This window comes from Drosophila sechellia, chromosome X, assembly GCF_004382195.2.
Source record: "Drosophila sechellia strain sech25 chromosome X, ASM438219v1, whole genome shotgun sequence".
In the NCBI taxonomy this organism is placed as follows: Eukaryota; Metazoa; Arthropoda; class Insecta; order Diptera; family Drosophilidae; genus Drosophila; species Drosophila sechellia.
In genome coordinates, this window is record NC_045954.1 from 7,113,417 (window position 1) to 7,134,215 (window position 20,799).

At 40.0% G+C, this 20,799-nt stretch overlaps 7 protein-coding genes across 7 annotated transcripts; 4 read left to right on the top strand and 3 right to left on the bottom strand.

Annotated features, from left to right (window-relative positions):
* Window positions 1–1,891: 1,891 nt before the first annotated feature.
* LOC6618985 lies at window positions 1,892–2,575 on the bottom strand. The gene is made up of 2 exons (XM_002043194.2): window positions 2,428–2,575; window positions 1,892–2,363 (listed from the first exon to the last, which is right to left on the bottom strand). The coding sequence occupies exons 1-2, from the start codon at window positions 2,485–2,487 to the stop codon at window positions 2,154–2,156; spliced, it is 270 nt and encodes an 89-aa protein (XP_002043230.1). The 5' UTR covers window positions 2,488–2,575; the 3' UTR covers window positions 1,892–2,153.
* A 702-nt stretch (window positions 2,576–3,277) lies between these two features.
* LOC116802132 lies at window positions 3,278–3,938 on the top strand. Its single transcript, XM_032725389.1, has 3 exons — window positions 3,278–3,385; window positions 3,444–3,533; window positions 3,603–3,938. The coding sequence occupies exons 1-3, from the start codon at window positions 3,314–3,316 to the stop codon at window positions 3,798–3,800; spliced, it is 360 nt and encodes a 119-aa protein (XP_032581280.1). The 5' UTR covers window positions 3,278–3,313; the 3' UTR covers window positions 3,801–3,938.
* A 577-nt stretch (window positions 3,939–4,515) lies between these two features.
* Window positions 4,516–5,031, top strand: LOC116802152. Its single transcript, XM_032725477.1, has 2 exons — window positions 4,516–4,610; window positions 4,664–5,031. Exons 1-2 carry the CDS (start codon window positions 4,539–4,541, stop codon window positions 4,886–4,888), a joined length of 297 nt encoding a protein of 98 aa, XP_032581368.1. The 5' UTR covers window positions 4,516–4,538; the 3' UTR covers window positions 4,889–5,031.
* Window positions 5,032–7,840: 2,809 nt separating this feature from the next.
* On the top strand, window positions 7,841–8,250 carry LOC6618986. The gene is made up of 2 exons (XM_002043195.2): window positions 7,841–8,016; window positions 8,076–8,250. Exons 1-2 carry the CDS (start codon window positions 7,851–7,853, stop codon window positions 8,123–8,125), a joined length of 216 nt encoding a protein of 71 aa, XP_002043231.1. The 5' UTR covers window positions 7,841–7,850; the 3' UTR covers window positions 8,126–8,250.
* An 885-nt stretch (window positions 8,251–9,135) lies between these two features.
* On the top strand, window positions 9,136–12,201 carry LOC6618987 (sodium-coupled monocarboxylate transporter 1). Its single transcript, XM_002043196.2, has 5 exons — window positions 9,136–9,508; window positions 10,326–10,485; window positions 10,544–10,609; window positions 10,673–11,763; window positions 11,834–12,201. The coding sequence occupies exons 1-5, from the start codon at window positions 9,270–9,272 to the stop codon at window positions 12,081–12,083; spliced, it is 1,806 nt and encodes a 601-aa protein (XP_002043232.1). The 5' UTR covers window positions 9,136–9,269; the 3' UTR covers window positions 12,084–12,201.
* A 2,297-nt stretch (window positions 12,202–14,498) lies between these two features.
* LOC6618988 (probable helicase DDB_G0274399) lies at window positions 14,499–15,365 on the bottom strand. Its single transcript, XM_032725461.1, has one exon. It carries the CDS (start codon window positions 15,343–15,345, stop codon window positions 15,133–15,135), a length of 213 nt encoding a protein of 70 aa, XP_032581352.1. The 5' UTR covers window positions 15,346–15,365; the 3' UTR covers window positions 14,499–15,132.
* A 525-nt stretch (window positions 15,366–15,890) lies between these two features.
* Window positions 15,891–16,301, bottom strand: LOC116802121. Its single transcript, XM_032725339.1, has 2 exons — window positions 16,220–16,301; window positions 15,891–16,153 (listed from the first exon to the last, which is right to left on the bottom strand). Exons 1-2 carry the CDS (start codon window positions 16,265–16,267, stop codon window positions 16,019–16,021), a joined length of 183 nt encoding a protein of 60 aa, XP_032581230.1. The 5' UTR covers window positions 16,268–16,301; the 3' UTR covers window positions 15,891–16,018.
* Between the last annotated feature and the right edge of the window lie 4,498 nt (window positions 16,302–20,799).

Here is a 20,799-nt window from a genome sequence, read left to right on the forward strand (position 1 = left end):
GCGCTTCATTGGCCAAGACGGCAAACGGGGCACTGGATACGGGTTTTACGGTTTGAGTATGGGTATGGGTTTCAGTTTCTAACTGTGTCTCAAGACCTAGAAGACGAGGCTCCCCCTGTTGTAAATTATGCGCTTTGGCTTACAAATTGCATGTGCCTGGCAGCATGAAGCATGTGGCCAGTCAACTGGCTGACTCCTGCCGAGAATGTTGCTCTTCTGTCCCTGACTTGGCATCGTCACCTTCGTCCAGCTCCTTTTGCCTATTTATAATGCTTGTTCAGGGGGTCCCACTGTTTTCGGGACAAATTTTGCAACATAAAACGAATAGTACTTCACGCACTTATTATTCTGTATTCATCAATCTGAAGGACATCTATATTAATTCTATAGACAAGAGTTATAGACATGAGCGTTCCAAACTATTGGAAGTATTACGTTTTTAAAGGTAGTATAAAATATAAGCCAAACTATTTAACTATGATAATATCCATAATTCACTAAAGTCTCCAAGAATGTATGGTTATCATCTTCAAGAGTATTATTAGGTTCGACCTGCCGGCATTTTGTTTAACATTTGCATCTACAGCTTCCAACAAATGCGTGGTCAAAGTTGTTTGCATGTCCGAGTTCGTAGCCGGGTATTCAAATGAGCGGCTTGCAACTTGTTTTTGCGGCAACTGGGCAACTTCTTGGACATACTTTGGACCCCGACTCAAAGGCAAATATTTTATGCTTTACGTGGTTAGGTTACTTGAGAAATTACGTGGCTTTCAGCGCACTTTCCACCCCGTTTTCATTGTCTTTTTTGATGGCGATGGTGGAAGGGCCCATTTCCTGCATTAGTATTTAACATGAGCTGCTGCTGCCTAAAAGTATGCAAAGTTATTTCTTGTGTGCGTCTTGCGGGTTAACTAAATGCTACATCCTAACTCTAAACGCATTCAACTTGACTTTTTATCTTCTACCACCCCATACACATCCATATCCCCTCTTCCGTTGCCCCCTCTTTGTAGACAGAATGCTTTTGTGTACTTAGCGGAACCGCAAAAAAAGTTGTAAAAATCGTGTAAAAAATTCTCGCACACAAAACGTGCAAAATGCGTTTTAGTTTGTGGCCACACTGGACTCTAATAATTTATTTTAATGATAATGCATGCTAGTCATTCAGAGTGGTCAGCCGAAAGTTGCTTTCTAGGGTTAAGTAACCGCGATGTTTAACTGAATGACTGAGTGTCACATTCTGGTCCAAGAGAGCGAAAAAAGTTTATAGAGCACCCATCCCAAATCAGTTTTCGTGGATATTGTGTTCGCCTAATGATATGCCAGAAATATTAAGTGCTCGACACGCCCACTTGGACAGTTCGGGGGCGTGTCGCATATAGCGCATCATTGTAAAACCCTTTCGGCAAGACAAGTGCAAAGTTTTCCCCACAAAAACTTTTATGCTACCATAAAACTTGTGCATTTTTCTACAAAACAAAGACGAAACAACCAGCAAAAGAAAAAAAAAATGGATAAAATACACCCGAAACAGAAACAGAGTTGGTCTCACTTTTTTCAGTCTCTTTCCATTGCTTAAAACAAAATGCAAATAAAAAAGTTTTTCCTAGGAGGGCCGCTTTTTCCACGGTTTTTTTTTATTACTTTTCTAAGAACTACTTGGGCAGAAGGTTGCTTTGGTTTGGTGGGGATAACCACAACCGTGGCTGGGTTATTGGTGGTAAGTCGGTTTAGCCCTCGGGCTCGAAGCAAAAAGGTTTGACCCAAAAATCCTCGAAGGAATTGCTCTTTTACCACATCTATGGTGTCTTGTAATATTTCTATAGTAGTCAAAAACTCATTTTCATTACGTAGAAATATATTTATAAATATATAGATTTTTTAATATTAATTTGGATTAAAGTTCTTTTAATATAGGCTTCAAGCATTCCAACCACCTAGTACGATTAAAATGTATATAATAAATATTAGTTAGTTATGATATTATTTTAAATGAAAAGCTTAAGAAAACATTAAACATTGTTTTCTTAAGATTTTCATTTAAAATAATATCATAAATAGCATATTCAAAAAAAAGTTGATGAAAATGGTATTTTTTAAATTGTACGTAATCATCATTTGGAGTATCGAGTATAAGGAATGAGTAAGTGTTCCTATCTTCGCTTAATATCATCGACTTTTTGGAGAGGAACACGTTCCCACAATTGTCGAAATCCCCCATCTACTTTGCGAGGATTAAAGTGAGCGATCGTATCTCTGGTATAACCAGTCAAAATTCCAGGTACTTCAGCGGACTCTTCGTCCAAGTGATGACCATCATCGTTGGCCAGGAAGTCTTCATCCATAAACTCCAGTGCAAGTGTCTGCACAAAATAAGATGTTAACTTAAAAAAAAAAACACCCTTCTTGTATTGATTTACCACTTACCATTTGGATAAAAATGGCGGCCACTGCCAAGAGGGTAAGTAGTTTAAAAAGAAAAGCCATGACCGGAATAGAAAAATCGTCAGAAATAAAGGCCAGAGTTAAAACGCCTCGCAGAACATTTTACGTTGAACGACGAATGAGAACTGAAATCGGAATTCAGTAGCGGATTGAGCCCAGCAAATCGGCTGAAAGGCATTATAATCGGGGCCCCACGTGTGCCGCATACCGAAAAAGCTCCGTTGACCCTGCCTAACACTATATAGTATGTGGTGTACAGTATATAGGGTTTATTTTTAGCCCACGGCGTCATACCCTCCGCCCACTTCTCACCTTTACGATTCACCTGTCGGCTCTGTTGACTCATTCAATTGCCCGCTTTAATAATGGAAATTGCTTTTTTATGCCACTACCGCTGTTGCCATTTGATTTGTGTTTTAATTTCCATCAATGGCTTTGCGAATTATTGACCAGAACGCGGTTGAAAAACACGATAATGATAACACGATGTGCAATTTGTTTGCGATGTATGGAGCGCAAAAAGTGTCAGTTGTCATGTTTGGCTGTAAATTATGACCATTGGGGACTGAATTGGATTAATCGCTAGAATATGGCAGCCAAATATTGAATATTTACTTTAAATTGTTTACTGTTTAAGCTAAAATAGTTATAGTTATATGATACACCCACTCAAGTGTGCCAATTTAAAACGTGAGTAAACAGACAACTTCAAGTCTAAACGTATCTGTAACACGATTTATATTAAGTCCACGACTTCATTTCTTATATTCTTTGCAGTAATTTAATATTTGAAGGATGTAGTATTTTTCCCATAAATACCTCTTTTTCGAGCTCTCTTAGCTCAGTTTCTATTAACAGTTACGCCAAGATGAAAATTACCATTGCAATTCTAGGACTTTTTGTGGCATTTATCTGCACCCAGCAATCGCCAACCACAGCAGTAAGATCTTTAAATAACTATCAAATCATATCCTTTAGTAAAATTTTATTTTCGCTAGTGTGATATCCAAGCAGTTTATAATCAAACCATAAAGTACTGCGAAATCAACTTCTTTGCGAACATATTCTTGTGTACCGGCTTGTCTTACGTAAGATATAATGTTAACATTAATATTGAATATTATTATTTAAATTATACAACAACCTCTAACGTTTAGGGTGTCAGCAACGAGAAATTTATTCAGACGCTCCAGTCGCAACGGCAGATCTTGTGTGCAATACCATTTTTTGCTGAAATTTGCAAAGTCTGCGATTTTTCGACGATTGTCTCAAATGATCAGAATGCTAAGATTTCAAGCGGAAATTCAACTGCAGACGCCACCCGAACTTTGAAGCTTTCTGATCTAACACGTTAAACAAACATATGTACTGGAAAACAACTGGAAAATTGTACTGGAAAGGATATTGAATTTATAAGATTGTACTAAAAACCATATTCTGTTTGCACTTTGGCATGCCAGCCGTTAAATAAATTACCCAAGCATTGCAACATATTCAATGTTTTTTTATTAAATAAACAAAGAAAAGATTTAAGCATACTTGCAAGAACTGTAAACTGTACTAAATGGGCTAGAATAAATGAAATAAACTAAAGCTTTAAGTAATATTTATTTAAAGTTCCTAGGCATAAAAAACGATAAATTGTTTCATCTAAGAATATTATAAGGTTGTTGTAAATAACTTTCAAAACATTTCCAAACACTAAAATCGCACGTTAGGGATCTTAAAAAAAAGTTTAAGTGAAATGCAAACATTGTGTTTGAGCAACTGACTTCAGAAATATTATCATATTAATGTATTAATTTTTCTGTTTTTGTAAGGCGGTATTATGTAAACTACTATAAAATACTAAACTACTTTAGATGAAGCAAGAAAGAAGTAAAATGTTTTTTATCTTAAACCGTTCGTAGGCGAATTACAAGGCAAAGCTTTTCCATTAAGATAGTTGACTTACGTCTCACGATTGGTATTAAGACACGACTTTAGTTAAGTTCTTATCACCAGAAAATTTAACAGCAAAATTAAAGAAATTCTTGTCCATAAAAGCCGACGTTTGGAAGTTAGAGAATCAGTTGGAATTTTTTCGAGGCAATATGAATATTTCCCTAGTCGTTCTTGGCCTCTTTTTGACTTTCTTCTTCAGTTCACAAACGCCAACATCAGCTGTAATAACCCAAAGATCACTTTTTTAATTATATAATATAATTATGTTTTTCAGTTTTTCGTTCCACCGCCACCGGATATTTTCTGCAAATATTTCCCTAATTTTATTTTTTGTGACAAAAATAATAATGGAGGATCAGATGGATCGGGGAACTCGACATCACCTGCAACACCTGTAACACCTGGAAATTCAACCAGCAATGGAACTACACCAGCAGGGGGCATACCCCGTTCTTTGACTCCACCATTTGAAGTTTTTTCTGACCTGATGCATGGATAATGTTAATTATCAGTCTCGCTCCCTATTATATCTAATAATCCTTAGTTTTTGCACCCTGGCATGCCAATTTCTGAAAATAAAAATTTCCGAACATTGCAAATCAAAGTGGAGAATCAAAACTTATTTGCTTGATAAAACCGCCACCTAACTAATCAGTGATTTATTAGTCAAATTCTCCATTCAACCACCAAAGCCAAACATTTCCGTCTACTTAATCACTCCGCTGGATTCCACACACCTTCCAGAAGTCTTTCGGTAAAAATTCAATTAATTGCGAGCTCTATCGGCGAATGCAATCGGTTATGAACTCATAAGCACATCAGCGCCCTCCATTTTTTCCAACATCAACTTATTACACACTGTGCCCCGTATTTAGTGGACATAGTTAAAGATCGTTATCCAATTAGTCAAAAGCTCGTGTAATAAATTGCCCGAATTAAGGTGCGGAATTTTAATTACATAATTTACGCGTGCGTTGCGTGGCCATCGAAGATCCGGGGGATGGTTACATTAGGCCACCGAATCGGAGATTCTTGGTCAAAGCCAAAGGCTAAAGAGCCGAAAATAAAACAAACAAGTCAAGCGCAGTCGGAAAAGTGCGTTTGATAGCTCATCTTAATAGAAAAGTACACGCAATTTGGGTGCGCGGTCGGGTCATTAGAAAAATGACAGTAATAACAATAATTATGAATTTTATCCGATTAACGGGAAGAGCCAACTAACGGGTGTATATATTCAAATATTTAGTGCAATGCGTGCCATTGAACAATTAATTCTTATCTAGTTGGGCTGATGCAACAGTCCCTCCGACTTTTGACCCCTGACCCCTGACTGCTGACTTTCGAGTACTGAGTGCGGACCTCGGTGGCATTTCTCACATGTCATCGTGAAGAGAACTGTTAGAAAAATCACACATAAACCGACTAAGCCTAAATAAAAATAAGTTAATTTTAATTCTCATAGGCAATATTATACAACCATAGCTAGAAACTCAATTGGCATAATTCAAGTTTCCATATACATAATGATTGTCTGAGTTGCGTAGTATATTTTTCTCTCAGTACATCACCAACTGTGGGGCAATTGCGTGTCAAATGCGCTCAATTTTGTTATGACAATGCGATGTAATTAGGGACCACGCATAGGCCCGATGACGATGACGATGCCAAAGCCCATAATATATGAGTCCTGCTCCCTGAGTTCCACTTTCCATTTTCAGTTCCACCAGCTAATCGCTATCCCAGTTTTTGGGTGTGTTTCGCGCACTTGATAAATATTGTAAATGGCAGCACCCATTACATGCCATTCTCACTGATGATGACCGAAGTGTGAATGACAGTGGCTCGCTAAAAAGGGGGTAGGATTTTTATGGAGGCGTTGCGCCGGGGGTGGACATTTGCATATGTAGAGTGTCATTGCGACAGGGTGTGGTTTCAAATCTAATTGCTGCAGTGGCATAGTACGAAAATACGTTGGTACGGTTTTTGTAAGGAGCTCTTTTCAAATGGAGTTCGATAACAAAAGTATTATTCTTCATAAAAATGGTATTATTATTATTATTTTACACTATGGAATTCGGCAGAAGGATATGAAATTACAAGGACGGCAAAATGAGGCTTAGGAAAAATCAGGTGCGGGAATTTAGGGGCAACTAATTAAAACCACTTAACAAATGCTTTCTCAACTGTAAAGTTAGCTATAAACAACGAACACACACACACTCGTGCAGAGAGACATATGCAACTTGAAACAAAATTAAAAAGCAAATAATTTTCATGGCATTTTCCGAGCACAGGAGCAAAAAAAAAAAAACACTCGCAAGCGGGAACGAAAACAAGAAATTCCAACATAATTCCAAATAATATTACAACACCTGCGAAACGGTTTTGAGTGGCCCACCAAAAGTGGGGACGGATATATACATATATATATATATATATATATATATATATACATACGTACATGTGTGCGAAAAGGGCTTTTTCTTGAAAAATCGCTCCACTGGAATTAATTAATTTGCCGTTGACGCTGTAGAGCAAAAAAAAAAACACAAATAAACAAGAAATGCAGGAGAAAATCAGCCAGCGAAATCAAAAAGTAAAAAAAAATAACAAGAAAGATATATACGGCGATACACACCCATTCAAATGAATGAGTAAAAGACGAATTGAATAAAATCTTTATAATGATTAAAAAATAATATTTTCTAGTTCTAGTTATGGCTATGTTTTTACGCAGTAAAAATTACTCTTAACATTATTATTTATTCCATTGGTCAATCCGACATCCCCAAGGAATTTTTGTTAATACCCTATTTAGAAATGTTTGAAGCGTTGATGAAGCCAACATAGAAAATGTAGCGCATTCAGAGTATTTGCAGTATTCATTTGAAGAGTGGCGTGAATAAAAATTCACTTCACCCACTGCAACGCATTTTCAAGGTGCAAAACGCATACAATTTTTGATTCTGATTCACCTGTGTGTTTCTGTGTTTGTGTGTATGCGTGAGCCGGCGCATTTGTGTGAGTGTGTCTCCAGCTGTGTGTGTAGTGGCACTTGCTGCTCATTTTATGCTTCGATTACCGCTAAAGTGCAGACGTTTTTTGCCACAGCTGAAGCTGAAAACTGAAAACGTAAAACTGCAGCTCAAGGCATCTGCATTTTGAATCCGATTTTTTAGTTGGAAAAATGGTGTTTGAAAATTATACGAAATATTAGCTTTCTACCAGTAATTATTTTCTATTTTTATATAACATACATTAAATACCGTTTGCTTTTAAAAAATTAAATGTGAGATATAAATCGGGTTTAGTTATGGGTCATTTGACAAGTATTGAGCCATAACGAGCAAAGCATTTTCTGTTCTGTAATCGACCGTGATATTATTTTGATTAGAGCGGGTCTATAAAAGTTCCAAGTTCTGAAACATCCATAGCACAGTTCTTCGTTCACCATCAAAGCAATGGAATACAATATTGTTATTTTTCTGGCCCTGACTTGTATCCTATTTATGGGCCAGAGTTGCTTGGCGGCTCCCTCGGCCGATGATTTGGCCAAATTTGATGAAATGGAACGTTCCATCAAGGAGCTGACCAGTTCAATCCTGGCCTTGAGTGAAGCTACCCCCGGTAGGTTAACATCCATACATTATCAAGTGAATTATTTATTTTATTTCTTTTATTTGCAGGCTTTAGACCCGGTGCTAATAATGTTTGGCCTGAAGAACTTCATGCTTAAGTTGTGGCCAAAAATCAGTCAGCTCGGTCTACTAAATCGTATTTAGCAGTTCTGCAGTTTAATATTTAGCAAAAATATTTTTTTTTTCTTTTGGGTAATAAAATATTAGGCACAACTTAAACGTACATGCGTTCATTTTTTCTTCCAAAATCGTATTATTTCCTGTGTATTTTTAGGTACACCGGCGAAAAGAAATTCCCCTTGATGGTTCCAAATCTCATTGTCTTTGCTTCGTTTGACACCCGCAGTTTACATAAGCAAATCCGAGAGGCCGCAATCCAAGTGCCGATCGCATTTATAGAAAATTGGAGTGCGACGCAGGAGGGGCGGTCACAAATTGCCGACTAAATCTAATCTAATAAAGTTAATTTACACAGTCGCACCCCATTCCTCCTACACTTGGAAATATTCAAAGTAGGTCTATTTGCGAAGTTACAATCAATTATTCAAGAGACTTAAAATATCTATGAAAAAACAACCGAAGAGTGTTGATAGTTTGGAGCTTTAGTTGTAATTTGTGCATATATTTTAATGGGAAATAATGTAAGTTATTTTTAAGTGTAACCAATTTGACTTCTACAATTTGTCCCTCGATCTGTGCATTCTCCAAGGCAAAGACAACGCGTTGGCTTAAGTGCCCCGCTGGCGACTCAATTTGCTATACTGCAACCACTGACTCAATTAGCCCACTGGGTGGGTGGGTGTTTGGACTGGTGGCTTTGCGGGTCTTTGAGGTGGGTGGTTGTGCATGGTGGCATGGAGGCATGCGGTGGTGCTTCTACGGAAGAATCAGCTGGCCAGTCAGCTGTTGCTCCAGATCCAGGCAAAGTTTTAGTCGCCATCGCAGCTGGCACGCGAAAAGTGACGACGATCTCGCCGTCAGTTGAGTGTGTGTATGTCATAATATCGTTAATAAAAATATAAAACAATAATAGTCGGTGGTGGTGGTGGTTTTCGCTGTGTGGCAACAGCACAATTGCACTTCCATCTCACTGTGATCTGGAATCTGGGATCTGAAATCCGAACCATAACCCACCAGTCACCTCTGATGCGTGCCTCCGAGCGGTGCGATCGCTGCGGTTCTTTTAGTTTTTCTCCTTTTTTCTCTCTTTTTTTTTGAGTGAGCAAGTGAAGTGCCGGGAAAATGCACGTGGAGGAGCTGAGAGCCAGCCTGCAGAGCTTTGGATGGCTGGATTATTTGGTCTTTTGCCTGATGTTGGCCATCTGTGCCGTAATCGGCATATATTTCTGCCTGCAACTGCGCCGAGAGTCCAGGAAACAAAAGGCCAATGGCTCAGAGGAGGCGGCGAGTAGTGCTGCCTCGTATTTGGTTGGAGGCAGGCAGATGAAGATTTTTCCCATCACAATGTCACTGATATCCAGGTGAGGAATAGCTTAGAACTCTACGATAAATCATTAAACCGATTTCTTTTACTACACTCATTTTCACTAACTATTATAAGAAAATAAATCTGATAAAAACGTTTAAGGAAACTATAAACAACTTGACACAAGCCAACTTAATTAAAAACAGCTTTTTCCACTATAGCCAATTGCTAAGTATATTATAAAGTCGAGATGGAAAGCCCCATTCTCTTCTCACTGTTAAGTGCTTAATGTGCCAGAGATAAGATAGAATTAATCAAAGTACCGCGGAAAACCCCGTTGGTCCTCAACTAGAGAGCTTGTCTGAAGATTCATACAGCCATACAGGAAAAAAGCCGACATAGTGTAGGTCGTAGTTTGCTCCCGTAGTTTGGACCCGTTATAGTCGGTCGCTTATTTTTAGCATACTTGTACAGCTCGCTCCTATCAACGCACCAAATCAAAATGTTTCATAATTAATAATTGGCTTCCACGTTCGCGGGCAATTCGAGCTACCCGCATATGCAGGGCATTCAAATTGGCGACGGTCAATTGGCGACTACGACTGCGAGAGTCCACTTCCACTTCCACTTCCCCGAAGCCCAAATACCCGATCTCCAAGTGGCAACTAAGAATGTATGGCAACTTGACTTGGACACCAGAGAATTACGACGACATTGGTGCTAATTGAATTGTATAAAACGCACTTTGATCTCTTACAGATGATGGATGATCGGCCTTTGTCGAAGGTCAAGGCGACACTACCCAGGAAGAAATTCCATTTAATTAGTCTTAAGTTTTGATGTATTTACTAAAATCAATTTTGGTTTTTTAGCTTTATATCTGGAATTACTCTTTTGGGTACACCCACAGAGGTTTATCTTTATGGAGCTCAGTACATGTATATTATGGGATCACTGGTTTTAATGGGCTTCTGCATGTACTATTTCTTCCTTCCAGTCTTCCACGAACTCAATTTGATATCCACCTATAAGGTAAGCTTGCATATTGTTTGAATTACGAATCAATTTGAAATGGAGGCTTTTATTTCAGTATTTGGAACAGCGATATAACAGAAGTTTAAGGCTTTTCGGATCTGTCATGTTCATTGTGGCTTCGGTGAGTTAATCTCAATTATAGCTAGTCTCTCTTTTATAATTTGCTTTTCTTTTTCATTCCAAGCTACTTTGGCTTCCAATTGTGATTTATGTACCGGCTATAGCATTCAATCAGGCCACTGGAGTGAACATCCATATAGTGACGCCCATTGTGTGTGTGGTTTGCATTTTCTATACTTGCATTGGAGGTTTGAAGGCGGTGGTTTGGACGGATGTCATCCAAACGTTGATCATGTTCGGTGCGATGGCTTTGGTTTTGATCAAGGGCACACTGGATATCGGCGGGCCTGGAGTTGTGTGGCAGAAAGCCCAAGAAACAGCTCGATTGGAAGTACCCAATTTTAGTGCGGATCTAAGTGAGCGGTATACCTTTTATTCCCTGGTTTTGGGCGGTGTAGCTCATTGGCTGAAGTCAAATGCAATTAGTCAAAATATGATCCAGAGATATTTATCGCTACCCACGCTTCGAGATGCCCGGATAGCAATATGGACTTTTATCGCTGGTGTTTTGGCCTTTTTAATGATTTGCGGCTATACGGGACTTTTGATCTATGCCACCTATTCTCAATGTGATCCTTTGGAAACGAAATTGGCCCAGAGAAACGATCAACTTTTGCCACTTCTGGTAATGGACACTTTGGGCTCATATCCGGGTCTACCAGGAGTATTTGTAGCCGGTGTTTTCAGTGCGGCATTGTCTTCGTTATCGACAGGGTTGAACTCTCTATCTGCAGTCGTTCTGGAAGATTTTGTAAAGACCTTTAGAAAGAGTCCACTGACCGAGGGGCAAACCGCTTTTGTGATGCGCAGTGTGGTCGTTGTATTTGGCATTATATTCGTAGCTCTCGTGTTTGCCGTGGAGAAATTAGGTGCCGTTCTGCAACTGACCATCACTCTTTCGTCGGTGGCAAATGGACCACTCTTGGGTATATTTACCGCCGGAGTTATGTTGCCATGGGTTAATTCAAAGGGAGCTTTGCTCGGAGGATTCAGTTCACTTATTGTTATGGCCTGGATGTGCGTAAGTGCCCAGCGGGATCTGGTCACCGGCGATTTCGTCTATAAGAGGAAACCATATTCAACAATGGGCTGCAATTATACATTCGCAGGAGAACCACGGGAGTTTGCCAGCCTGGCACTAGATGGTGCCATCAGGTAAGCATTTATCTACAATATAATCGGTAAATTTCGTTTCCTTAAGCCCTTTTTATATTATTTTGTGCAGTTCCGGTCCAAGTGCTCCCTTCCGGCTGTATCGCATATCGTATCTCTATTTCACGCTTTTTGGAGCCCTGGTGACGATTGTAGTGGCACTGGTCACAAGTCTCCTGCTCCGGGAGACGGATTTGGATGGAGTGGACACACGTCTGCTCACACCATTTGTGAGACGCTGGTTAGAGCGGCGTCGCCATCGCCGATCAAAGATACCAGATCCTGGTCAAAAGTCCAGCAACAAACAGGAGACGAAAACGTGAAGGGGATTTGGATGGCGGTTCAAGGGGAAGGAGAAGGAGAAGGCTGACCGGCATCATCCTGGCAAAGTTCCTTTCGGTAGCTTAGCAAATATTTAAAATAAAACACAATTCATAATTATTTGGGCTCCTGTGTCCTGTGCGAAATGGGTTCAAAGCAGTTTCCTGTGCTGCTTTCTCTGTAATTAGAAAAATGCCCGCAGTTATGGCCCAGGTTTCGAAAAATGAGCAAGTGCAGAAAGGAGCGGGTGTGGGTACATATAACCTAACCCGACAAATCAAAACGCCGGCTGCCCAAATAGACGGAAAATCACAAACAAGAAAAAAGTACGGGTAACAAATTGCTGCTTACAAAGTCGAAGATTTCTATACTCTTTTTTATTTGCTGAAGAACGTGCACCCGGCGGAGACCCTGCACCACGCACCCATCTAATCAAGAATATATAAATTTTTCAGGATCGAAAACGCTTTCTTCTAAATGTTTATATACGTACTTATCAACGAATTTAGTATACCTTAATACTCTACGAGCGAGCGGCTATTAAAATGACCAGAACTAGAAAACCCCTGTTTTAAGTAAGGGTTCCGTTCCGCTTTCAAGTGCCAGGCACAAGTGATTGGCCAGTGAACTCTGTCTGGCCAAGGTCAAGTGGGTTGGGTGGGGGCGCCCAACAAGGGGTGTGGCTAACCCAAAGAGTTCCGTTTTCACATTAGTTTTACCCTGTGCCGTTAATTGAATATTTACTGCTTTTCATGTGTGGTCGGTCAGTCTGCATCCGAGTGGGCCCAACTATTTCGTTGGGGTCACAAAACCCCCCATCTTTATTTGTATGTTTAGGTCGTTTATGCAGCAAATTGAATTGTTAATGAGCTGACAAATGTTTGCGAAATTAGTTTTTGCCTCAGTCTGTGCAACTCCTTCATCTACTTACTTGCTCCAAAACTTTTATCGATGATGAAGACGACATATGCCATGTTGCCATATACAGGTACAACACACTCCCATGTTTTTTGTCTCTTAATTAGCCGACTACAAAATTAATTTTCCACAAAGAAGAGACGGCGGCGAAAATATCATCAGAATGCATAATGACAGTTTCCGGGCTGTGTGGGTTTTTAGTTTTTTTTTTGTTTTTGGAAAATCTGGACAAAAGCGTAGATGACACAGGTGCGCCACCTCGCGGCATATTCAAAAACTATGCTGTATGCATGGCCAGTGACAGGGGTTAAGGGTTGTGGGGCTAGGGGCTAAGGGGTTAGGGGGTTAAGGGTCAGGGGCCAGGCAAAGGGGGCACAGCGACAGTTGTCATATGGGTGGATTGTTTTTTGGCCACGGCAGGAAACGGAAGCTGGCTGCGCTAACGTGCCAAACTGCCAACTACAAAAGCCAACAACTCCTCGCTCTGTTAACTTGTTTATGTCGCCGTGTTGCTTTTGTGTTACTTTTTATGCTCAAATATAATTTGCTTGCTCCTCATCCCAATCTCCCACTCATTACCCTTTGGTTGTGAGTAATGTCATATCATTTAAAATCGAACCTTAAGTTAAGATTCAAAATATTAACTTATAAAAAAATGTGTAAAAATATAATGGTTAAAATTAATAAGTTTAATTTCTATGCAAATATATAACATTTTTTTTCAAGCAGTTTTTCGCCTTAAGGACTGTCAGCAATTATTTATTTATGTTGGTATATGTTATAATTTTCAACTATATTTCAACATTAAAGGGTATATAAACTATTTGACTTTTTCCCAATGCAATAATTTTCGAAAAACAAAGCCTTCGCGTATGTAGTTCCGTTTCCTAATTTTCAGATGCCTGGTGGCCATATAAATGCTAGTTATAATTTGCAACGGGCCCACCTCAAGCTCCTTAACCCCACAACCAACATTCGTTTCTTTTTGGTGGGAGGAGAGGGCAAGCGGCACAAAAGTCATTTTTGATTGTTTTCATGAAAATGAGCATAGAAAAATTATAATTAAAATTCATATGGAAATTGTCGAAAAAAGCAGCCACTACAAAATGGAAGGCGAGAACAATGGCCCGCTGATGTTGTTGTTGACCAAAAGATTTCATCTAAAAGAGACCCAAGAAATGCAGTGGTCGAAAAAGAGGGACGCCGAGCTGCGGGTTTATTGTTTGCGGAGAACATGTGTTTCTCCAGCAATCCCCTTCCCCTTCGAGTTTCCCTCAATCTTTTCCGTGCCAAAACAATGTCAGCTTACAGAATTAGAAGAGCTCCAAAAGGGGTTACAAGGGAAGGTCCAGAGGAAAGAAGGGGTGGTCTCTACCTGTGCACCACACACATAGCCAAAAGCACTGAAGAAAATGTTCCATCTACATACTTTAGACATACTGTATTCTAGTTACCACTAAAGCTTAAATCACTAAAGGCTAAAACAATTTTTGATGCTGTTAGGGATTATCCAATTAAGTTTATTTGAATACTGTGATTCGAAATTGCAATATACGGAATATTATTCATAAAAAATATATTTTTTTGTAGTGTACGCAAAGCACAATGGTCAGAGGAGCCAGATGGAAAAACGCATGCCGGCTGCTTATTTTCTTGTTGTCGTTTCATTTTTGGCACTTTTATGCGATAAAATATTTAATTATATTCGGCAGCTTCGTTTGTGCATTGTGCGGTGGCCTTTCACAGCCTTTTTAGCCCATTTTACATCACCTTGGGGAGTGGGCGTGGCTGAAATTGCATTTCGAGTGTCTGCCGCAAAGTATGCAATGATTTCGGATGCCTTTTCCATTTGAAAAGTGGAAGGAATGAGCCTTATAACGTTTTCAACAGATTAAATGAAGATTACCATGCGATAAAGGTAGAATTTCGAAAAAAGTACGGTATTCAAGAAACTAATTGGATATTAAGCAATTTGATTTAATACGGCAGAAATGGTTATATGCTGTTATATCCTGATAAACCAGAGATTATAAAATTTCGAAACTATTCTTAACCGTTGATCACTATAGTTGTGGACCAGAGGACTAAGTGTATTTCTACACATTGTTTGTGTTGAATGTAGTATACTCCTTTTTAACCAGCCATGGTTGTGGCTCTGGTTGTGGTGGTTGTTGTGGTTGTAGTTGTTGTTGTTGTCGTGGTGGTAGTGGCCAAAGGTCGCTTGATGATCGTTATCCGTATACATCCGGCATGATCCGGATGCTCACCGATGGGAGCCGTGTCGCCAAGGCTCAAACACTCCAGGGCAAACAACAGTGCAAATATGTACTTTATGGATTGCCTCATCGTGATCCTCGGTCCGAGAAGTCCCCCAAACAACTGATCGTGTTCAACGGCGGTTCCATTCATTTTTATAGTTCGCTTTTCTTGCAACTCCATTCAATTGGCCACAATGGCGACGGACAATTGGATACGTTGTATCAACAAATACGATCACAAATTGCAGCCTCACCTCTGACCATGGGCGATGTGGTATGGCCCAGCCTATATATGTATATCGTATTTTCTCTCCAACATCAGATAGCTTTAATGTCATTTTTTGTCGTTGAACTTTTGTCAAATTAATGCCGATTTTAATCACTTCGCGGCGGGAAGTCCGGTTAAATGGTCATAGACGTTAGATATCAATAATGAAAGTCTCACAAAAGCGAAGAGATTTTAGATAATAAATAATGCAAATTGTGCAAAATGTAGAATTTTATATTTCAATGCTTTCATTTCAGTATCTTTAAGCGAGATAAGATTGATATATTTCCAATTACGAAGAAATAAGTTAATAAATACACCAAAACGAATATTTACTAAAACTGTGGTTTAAAACACTGGAACTATTTTTTTTTTTGCTGGAATCGTGTTTCTATATTTTTTGAAGCTAAAGGATTACATAATGGTAGGTTTCATTTAAATGGTCCGTCAATGGGAATTTTGCCAGATTTCTCATGTTTTGTTTTCAATCCATTTAACCCGAAGAGCTGGCGGTGGTGGTCCGAGGTGGTGGAGGAGCACCACGCGGTGGTGGTGAGCCGGTGGAGTTGCGATGATGACCGGCAGCCTCCAGTCCGCGCACCAAATTCACTCCAGCCACGGAGAATTGCTAGAATAAAGAGCACGAATATTTCGAATATCCACAATCTGTAATGTTATCGGCCATTTAAGTTACCAGCAGACAGCAGCTCAGGGCCAAAAAGAACAGTAGACAGAAACGCATCTTGATGTGGAATGGTTGACATTGGCCTCGAAAACCTCGCTTTTATGGGCCCCCAATTGTTTATACGATTTCAAACAAAAATATAAAGAGTACATCTGTAATTGCTTACGTAATTGGTATGTCACATTAAATATCTAATTGAGGTGTTGATTTTTTAATAACATTATTTCAACTCGTCTGCAATTATCATGTGCACTGGAGCTCTCTCGTTTTCGATCACACAACTGTGTATCGGTTGTAGTTCAAATGTACTCAATTCTTTCGGTCTAGGTCGAGGCTATATAGCTTATTCCAATGCGAATAGCATTTTATTGAACTATTTTAAAAGCTTCCAGAAACTAGAGACATGTAATATTTATGCCCTGCCCTTGGCGATTGTTTTTATGCCTGTTTTTTTAATCAAAAGTACCAACACCGTATTCATTTTATTCACATGGTCCCTTAGTGAAACACGTCTCAATAAAAAGCCCTTGTGATGTCTGACTAATGAAATGTATCTTCCTTATAAGATATACCAACAACCCCCGACTAATAACTAATGCCATAAGCCACTCCAGATTGCAGCGCTCGTGACTTGTCGTCGAGCATTTGATGAACTGCCACAGAATGTGGATATATTTGGATTGGCATTGAGATTTCAGATCCACAACCCAGATAGGCATAAACGTGTCGGGAAAGTTTTATGACCAGTTCCTTTTACCTTACTCAAAATCCCCCATCGAATACGGCTACTGAACTTTGACATATTTGCAACACTGAAAAAAAAAACAACTTTCTCCATAGCAAGCAAGCAATATTAAATGATTTTATATCAAAACAATAAAATTCCTTTAAAATATTCAAAAGATATAAAACTAGCAGATACTAATGTGATTATTATTATTATATCCACAGGAAATTTAAACGTATAACTGAATTATTTTATTTTGTTCTCTCTGTATCGAAACCAAATCTAGTCATAAACTACCAAATGTCAGCAGGAACAGGGGAAAAGATCATAAAAGCCCCCAAACCGAATTCTGTGGCCCACTTTTATTGGATTTTTACGATAAGCCTGGCTGCGTGTGTTACTTTTTAGGATTCTTATTTTTGTCAATGATAATTCGAAAAGCACTTTCGGCGCAAATTGCAGCTGTTATCGCTAATCAAATGGCACAAAGGACGCAGGACTTTATATATACGAGTAAAGAGGGATATACAGGCACAAATCTGGCGAGTGTCTCCGGTCAGAATGCAAATCAAACAAACAATAAATTGAATCAGGACATTGTTGAATGTAACAGATAGCCCCAAAAACAATGAGCAAGCCTAGCTGAACACATGCATATCCTGGAGACATTAAGGATATCCTTGAGTAGATGCAATTTTCTAACCAATATAATTCATAAATTTATTTTCAATCCTTTCCGCACATAAATTTTCATATTATGCACACTCACTCACAGACAGTAGTCGTCCTTACCTCGACCCTATTTTTCTCCCAGGCCTATTGTCCTGCGGCATGTCCTGTGTGCGTTTGGTTATTATTTGTCGTCGTGCTTGTCATTATTTATATGGGCAGGCGAGAGATAAGTTGCTGCAATTGTGGCACCCCCTTAAAACAGAACCCCAAAACCCCAATCCCCAATCCGCAAGCCCCCACCCCAAAACAGGATGCAGTCCAGGTCCTGGCAATTACACAAGCACAGATACAATGATACACGGATGCAGAATGTCCTTCGGTGTGCGTGTGTTTGCAGGTTGTTGGCCCAACATTTTGATTTATAAATGCCAACACCGAGCAGGTTGTACCACCAGCAACAGCCCCCTCATCCCTCCCGCATTTTCGAAATTTCCCCCAGGAAGCTGCAGTTACTTTTGGCTGACAAACGTCCCCAGGATCTGAAGAGAGTGCAACTCAAGTGGCCATTAATATATCAGTTCAATTCATATTTGAAATTTTGCATTTCCTAACAGGACGGGAAACGAGGACGAGGACGAGGACGAGGCCGAGGCCACAGATCCTTGCCCAGCTGGCACCTAGATATAACCATTCCTTCGCCCGGAATTCCCCCGCTCTCACCACGCATACGATTATGATTTGTGTCTTACTTAATGCACAGAGTCCTACGAATTTTGAACACTTTGCGAAATGAAAAGTTTCAAAATTTAAATGTGGGAATTCTTCATTAAAATACTAATAAGTATGCTCAATATAATATTAAGAAGAGTTATTCTGATCAATGGATATAGCAAATAAAATATTGCATATATTTTGATATATGAAAGTTACCCAAATTTTGCCGCTGTGTAACAACAGTGCCCAACGGCACAGAACTGAACTGGTTAGCTGTTAGCTGAGTGGAGACGGCGGCGTCGTCTCAATCTGATTGATTTAGAATTCCAATTGAGACTGCATGAAATATGTTTGCTTCGTGTCTGGCTTCTGGCTGCTGTCGTTGCCGGAGGACCTGAGAGTCCTTCCGTGTGCCCCCTTAGCCCCTTAGCCTCTTAGCCTCTTTGGCCCCTTGGAACCCCCCTCCGGCAGCCCAGCATTTATGCATGGGCATATCCTTTTGCAAAATTTGCATTTTCGAACAATTGCAAACGGCAGCAGCAACGGCAGTAGCAGCAGAGGGAGCAAAACAGCAGGAAGAGCAGCAGGACAACGACAACGACGACGACTTATTGGTATTTCATTGATTTATGACACTTGTGAAACAATTTGGAAAATCACAGATTAGCAGCCGAGAGCAGGACTAATTATACCCTACGGCTGATTGGGAAAGCACCTGCGACACACTCATTCTGCTCTCATACCTTTGGGTAAATGCCGCACTTCTTTGCACTTTGTCATGTAAATCGGTACTAATTGCATACAAGAGATTAAGTAGAGGGCATTGGTATATGTGTTTTAGTTGCGTAAAAAATAATTTAAAGAAAATAAAGGACATCTTCTGTTGTCACATTTCAGTACTGCCTAACAAAGTGACTATTCGGTTCTAAAATGTAAATTGCCAAAAATGTCAACCTATAAATTGAGCAATTTTAATTGGTTAGGTTATGGTACCTCAGACTTTGCATAAACCTAAGTCAACCTATGGGTTGTCATTAATTTGGCACTTTTTTCGTACAGGGTGTAGAGCATCTTTGAGATATCAGCAAACCGACAGAATTAAGCCAAGCGAAGCTCCTTCATCATCATCTTCTGCAAGGCTCGAAGTTCCAAACCAGCAGAGGACCTGCAGACTCAAACAATTGAACTTTGCCACCCGCTGTCCGCTTAACCCCCGTTCGCCTTAGCCCACCAGTGGCACATGTCCTTCCGCACTTTCTCTGCCATTTCTGGCCATCGTCTTTGCCAACTGCGACTCCAACTGAGATTTATATGTCAGCCAAAGGGTGGGCGGCCTAGCCCCTCGTTGCCCCAATGTCCCCCTGAATGGACGTGCAGTGATTAGGCTACCAGGCTACAAACGATTTGTTGCATGTTGTTGCAATTGATTGTTGCAATTTCAATTTTGAATTATGAGGCCTGCCTTGCCTTTTGGATCCTGGCATCCGTTTCCGTTTAACCCCCGCAATGTTGCTGCTATGCATTTGGTGTTGGTGCTGATTTTGGTCTTGCTATTGTTGTTGCTGCTTCTGCCTGTGTGCAATGTGTTGCAAGTTGCATTGGCAGCGTCATTCAAGTGTTTAGTGATTTATTGAATGCCGTTAGAGTTGTCGTTGTTTCTCCACTGCTGCAATTGCAATTGCAATCGCATTGTTGCAATTGCTTTTGGCCATGTCCTCGCTGTCTGCCCAGAACCCAAAACTCTGAGATTAGCACAATGGCTTTGAGCACTTTTGACAGCTAAGATTTGTTTATGCCCAAACCAGCAGTCCTTCTCTCCCGACAGCCACCTCCACTCTTAACCCATTAGCCTGCGTCTGAGAGATGTGTCCTTATCTTGCCGGAAGTCTGGGATACCCGTGATTCATGTCTTTGCATATTGGTAACAAATTTGTGGTAATTGATTTGAAATTGATTAATTAATTCTCCCCCTCTAGGCTGCAACGTAAACGATGACTGTGCCATTGGGGTGTGCCGCCTTTTGGGCAATCGAATTTATGGTGTCTCACTTTTAAAGAATGAAACCCTTTAAAGAGGGAAGTGTATTTTATTGCTATTTAGCTGGGCAAATAATTAATCGGAGCACGACTTGTGTGGTTCAACAGTTCAATGTACATGGCAAACTAAAAAGTTTATTAAATTAATAGCGTTGATGGCAGATCGGCTGCATGAATATTTGGGGTATGCAAATTGAAGCCTGCTAATTTTCACACACCCTGCGCCAGTGTCCTTGGATCGGACCAAATGTCCTGGCTGCTGGCTTCCTTTTTGGCAGGCGACAACCGCATTTTGCAGCCACAAATGGCGGCATCGTCAGCCTGCCACATTCTGCCTGTTAACCCTATGGCCAATACCCTTTAACCCTCGACCTCCGACTAACTTTGGCTTGTTTGAACGTTATCGACACGATTTTGACATATTGAATAGCAGTGAAATG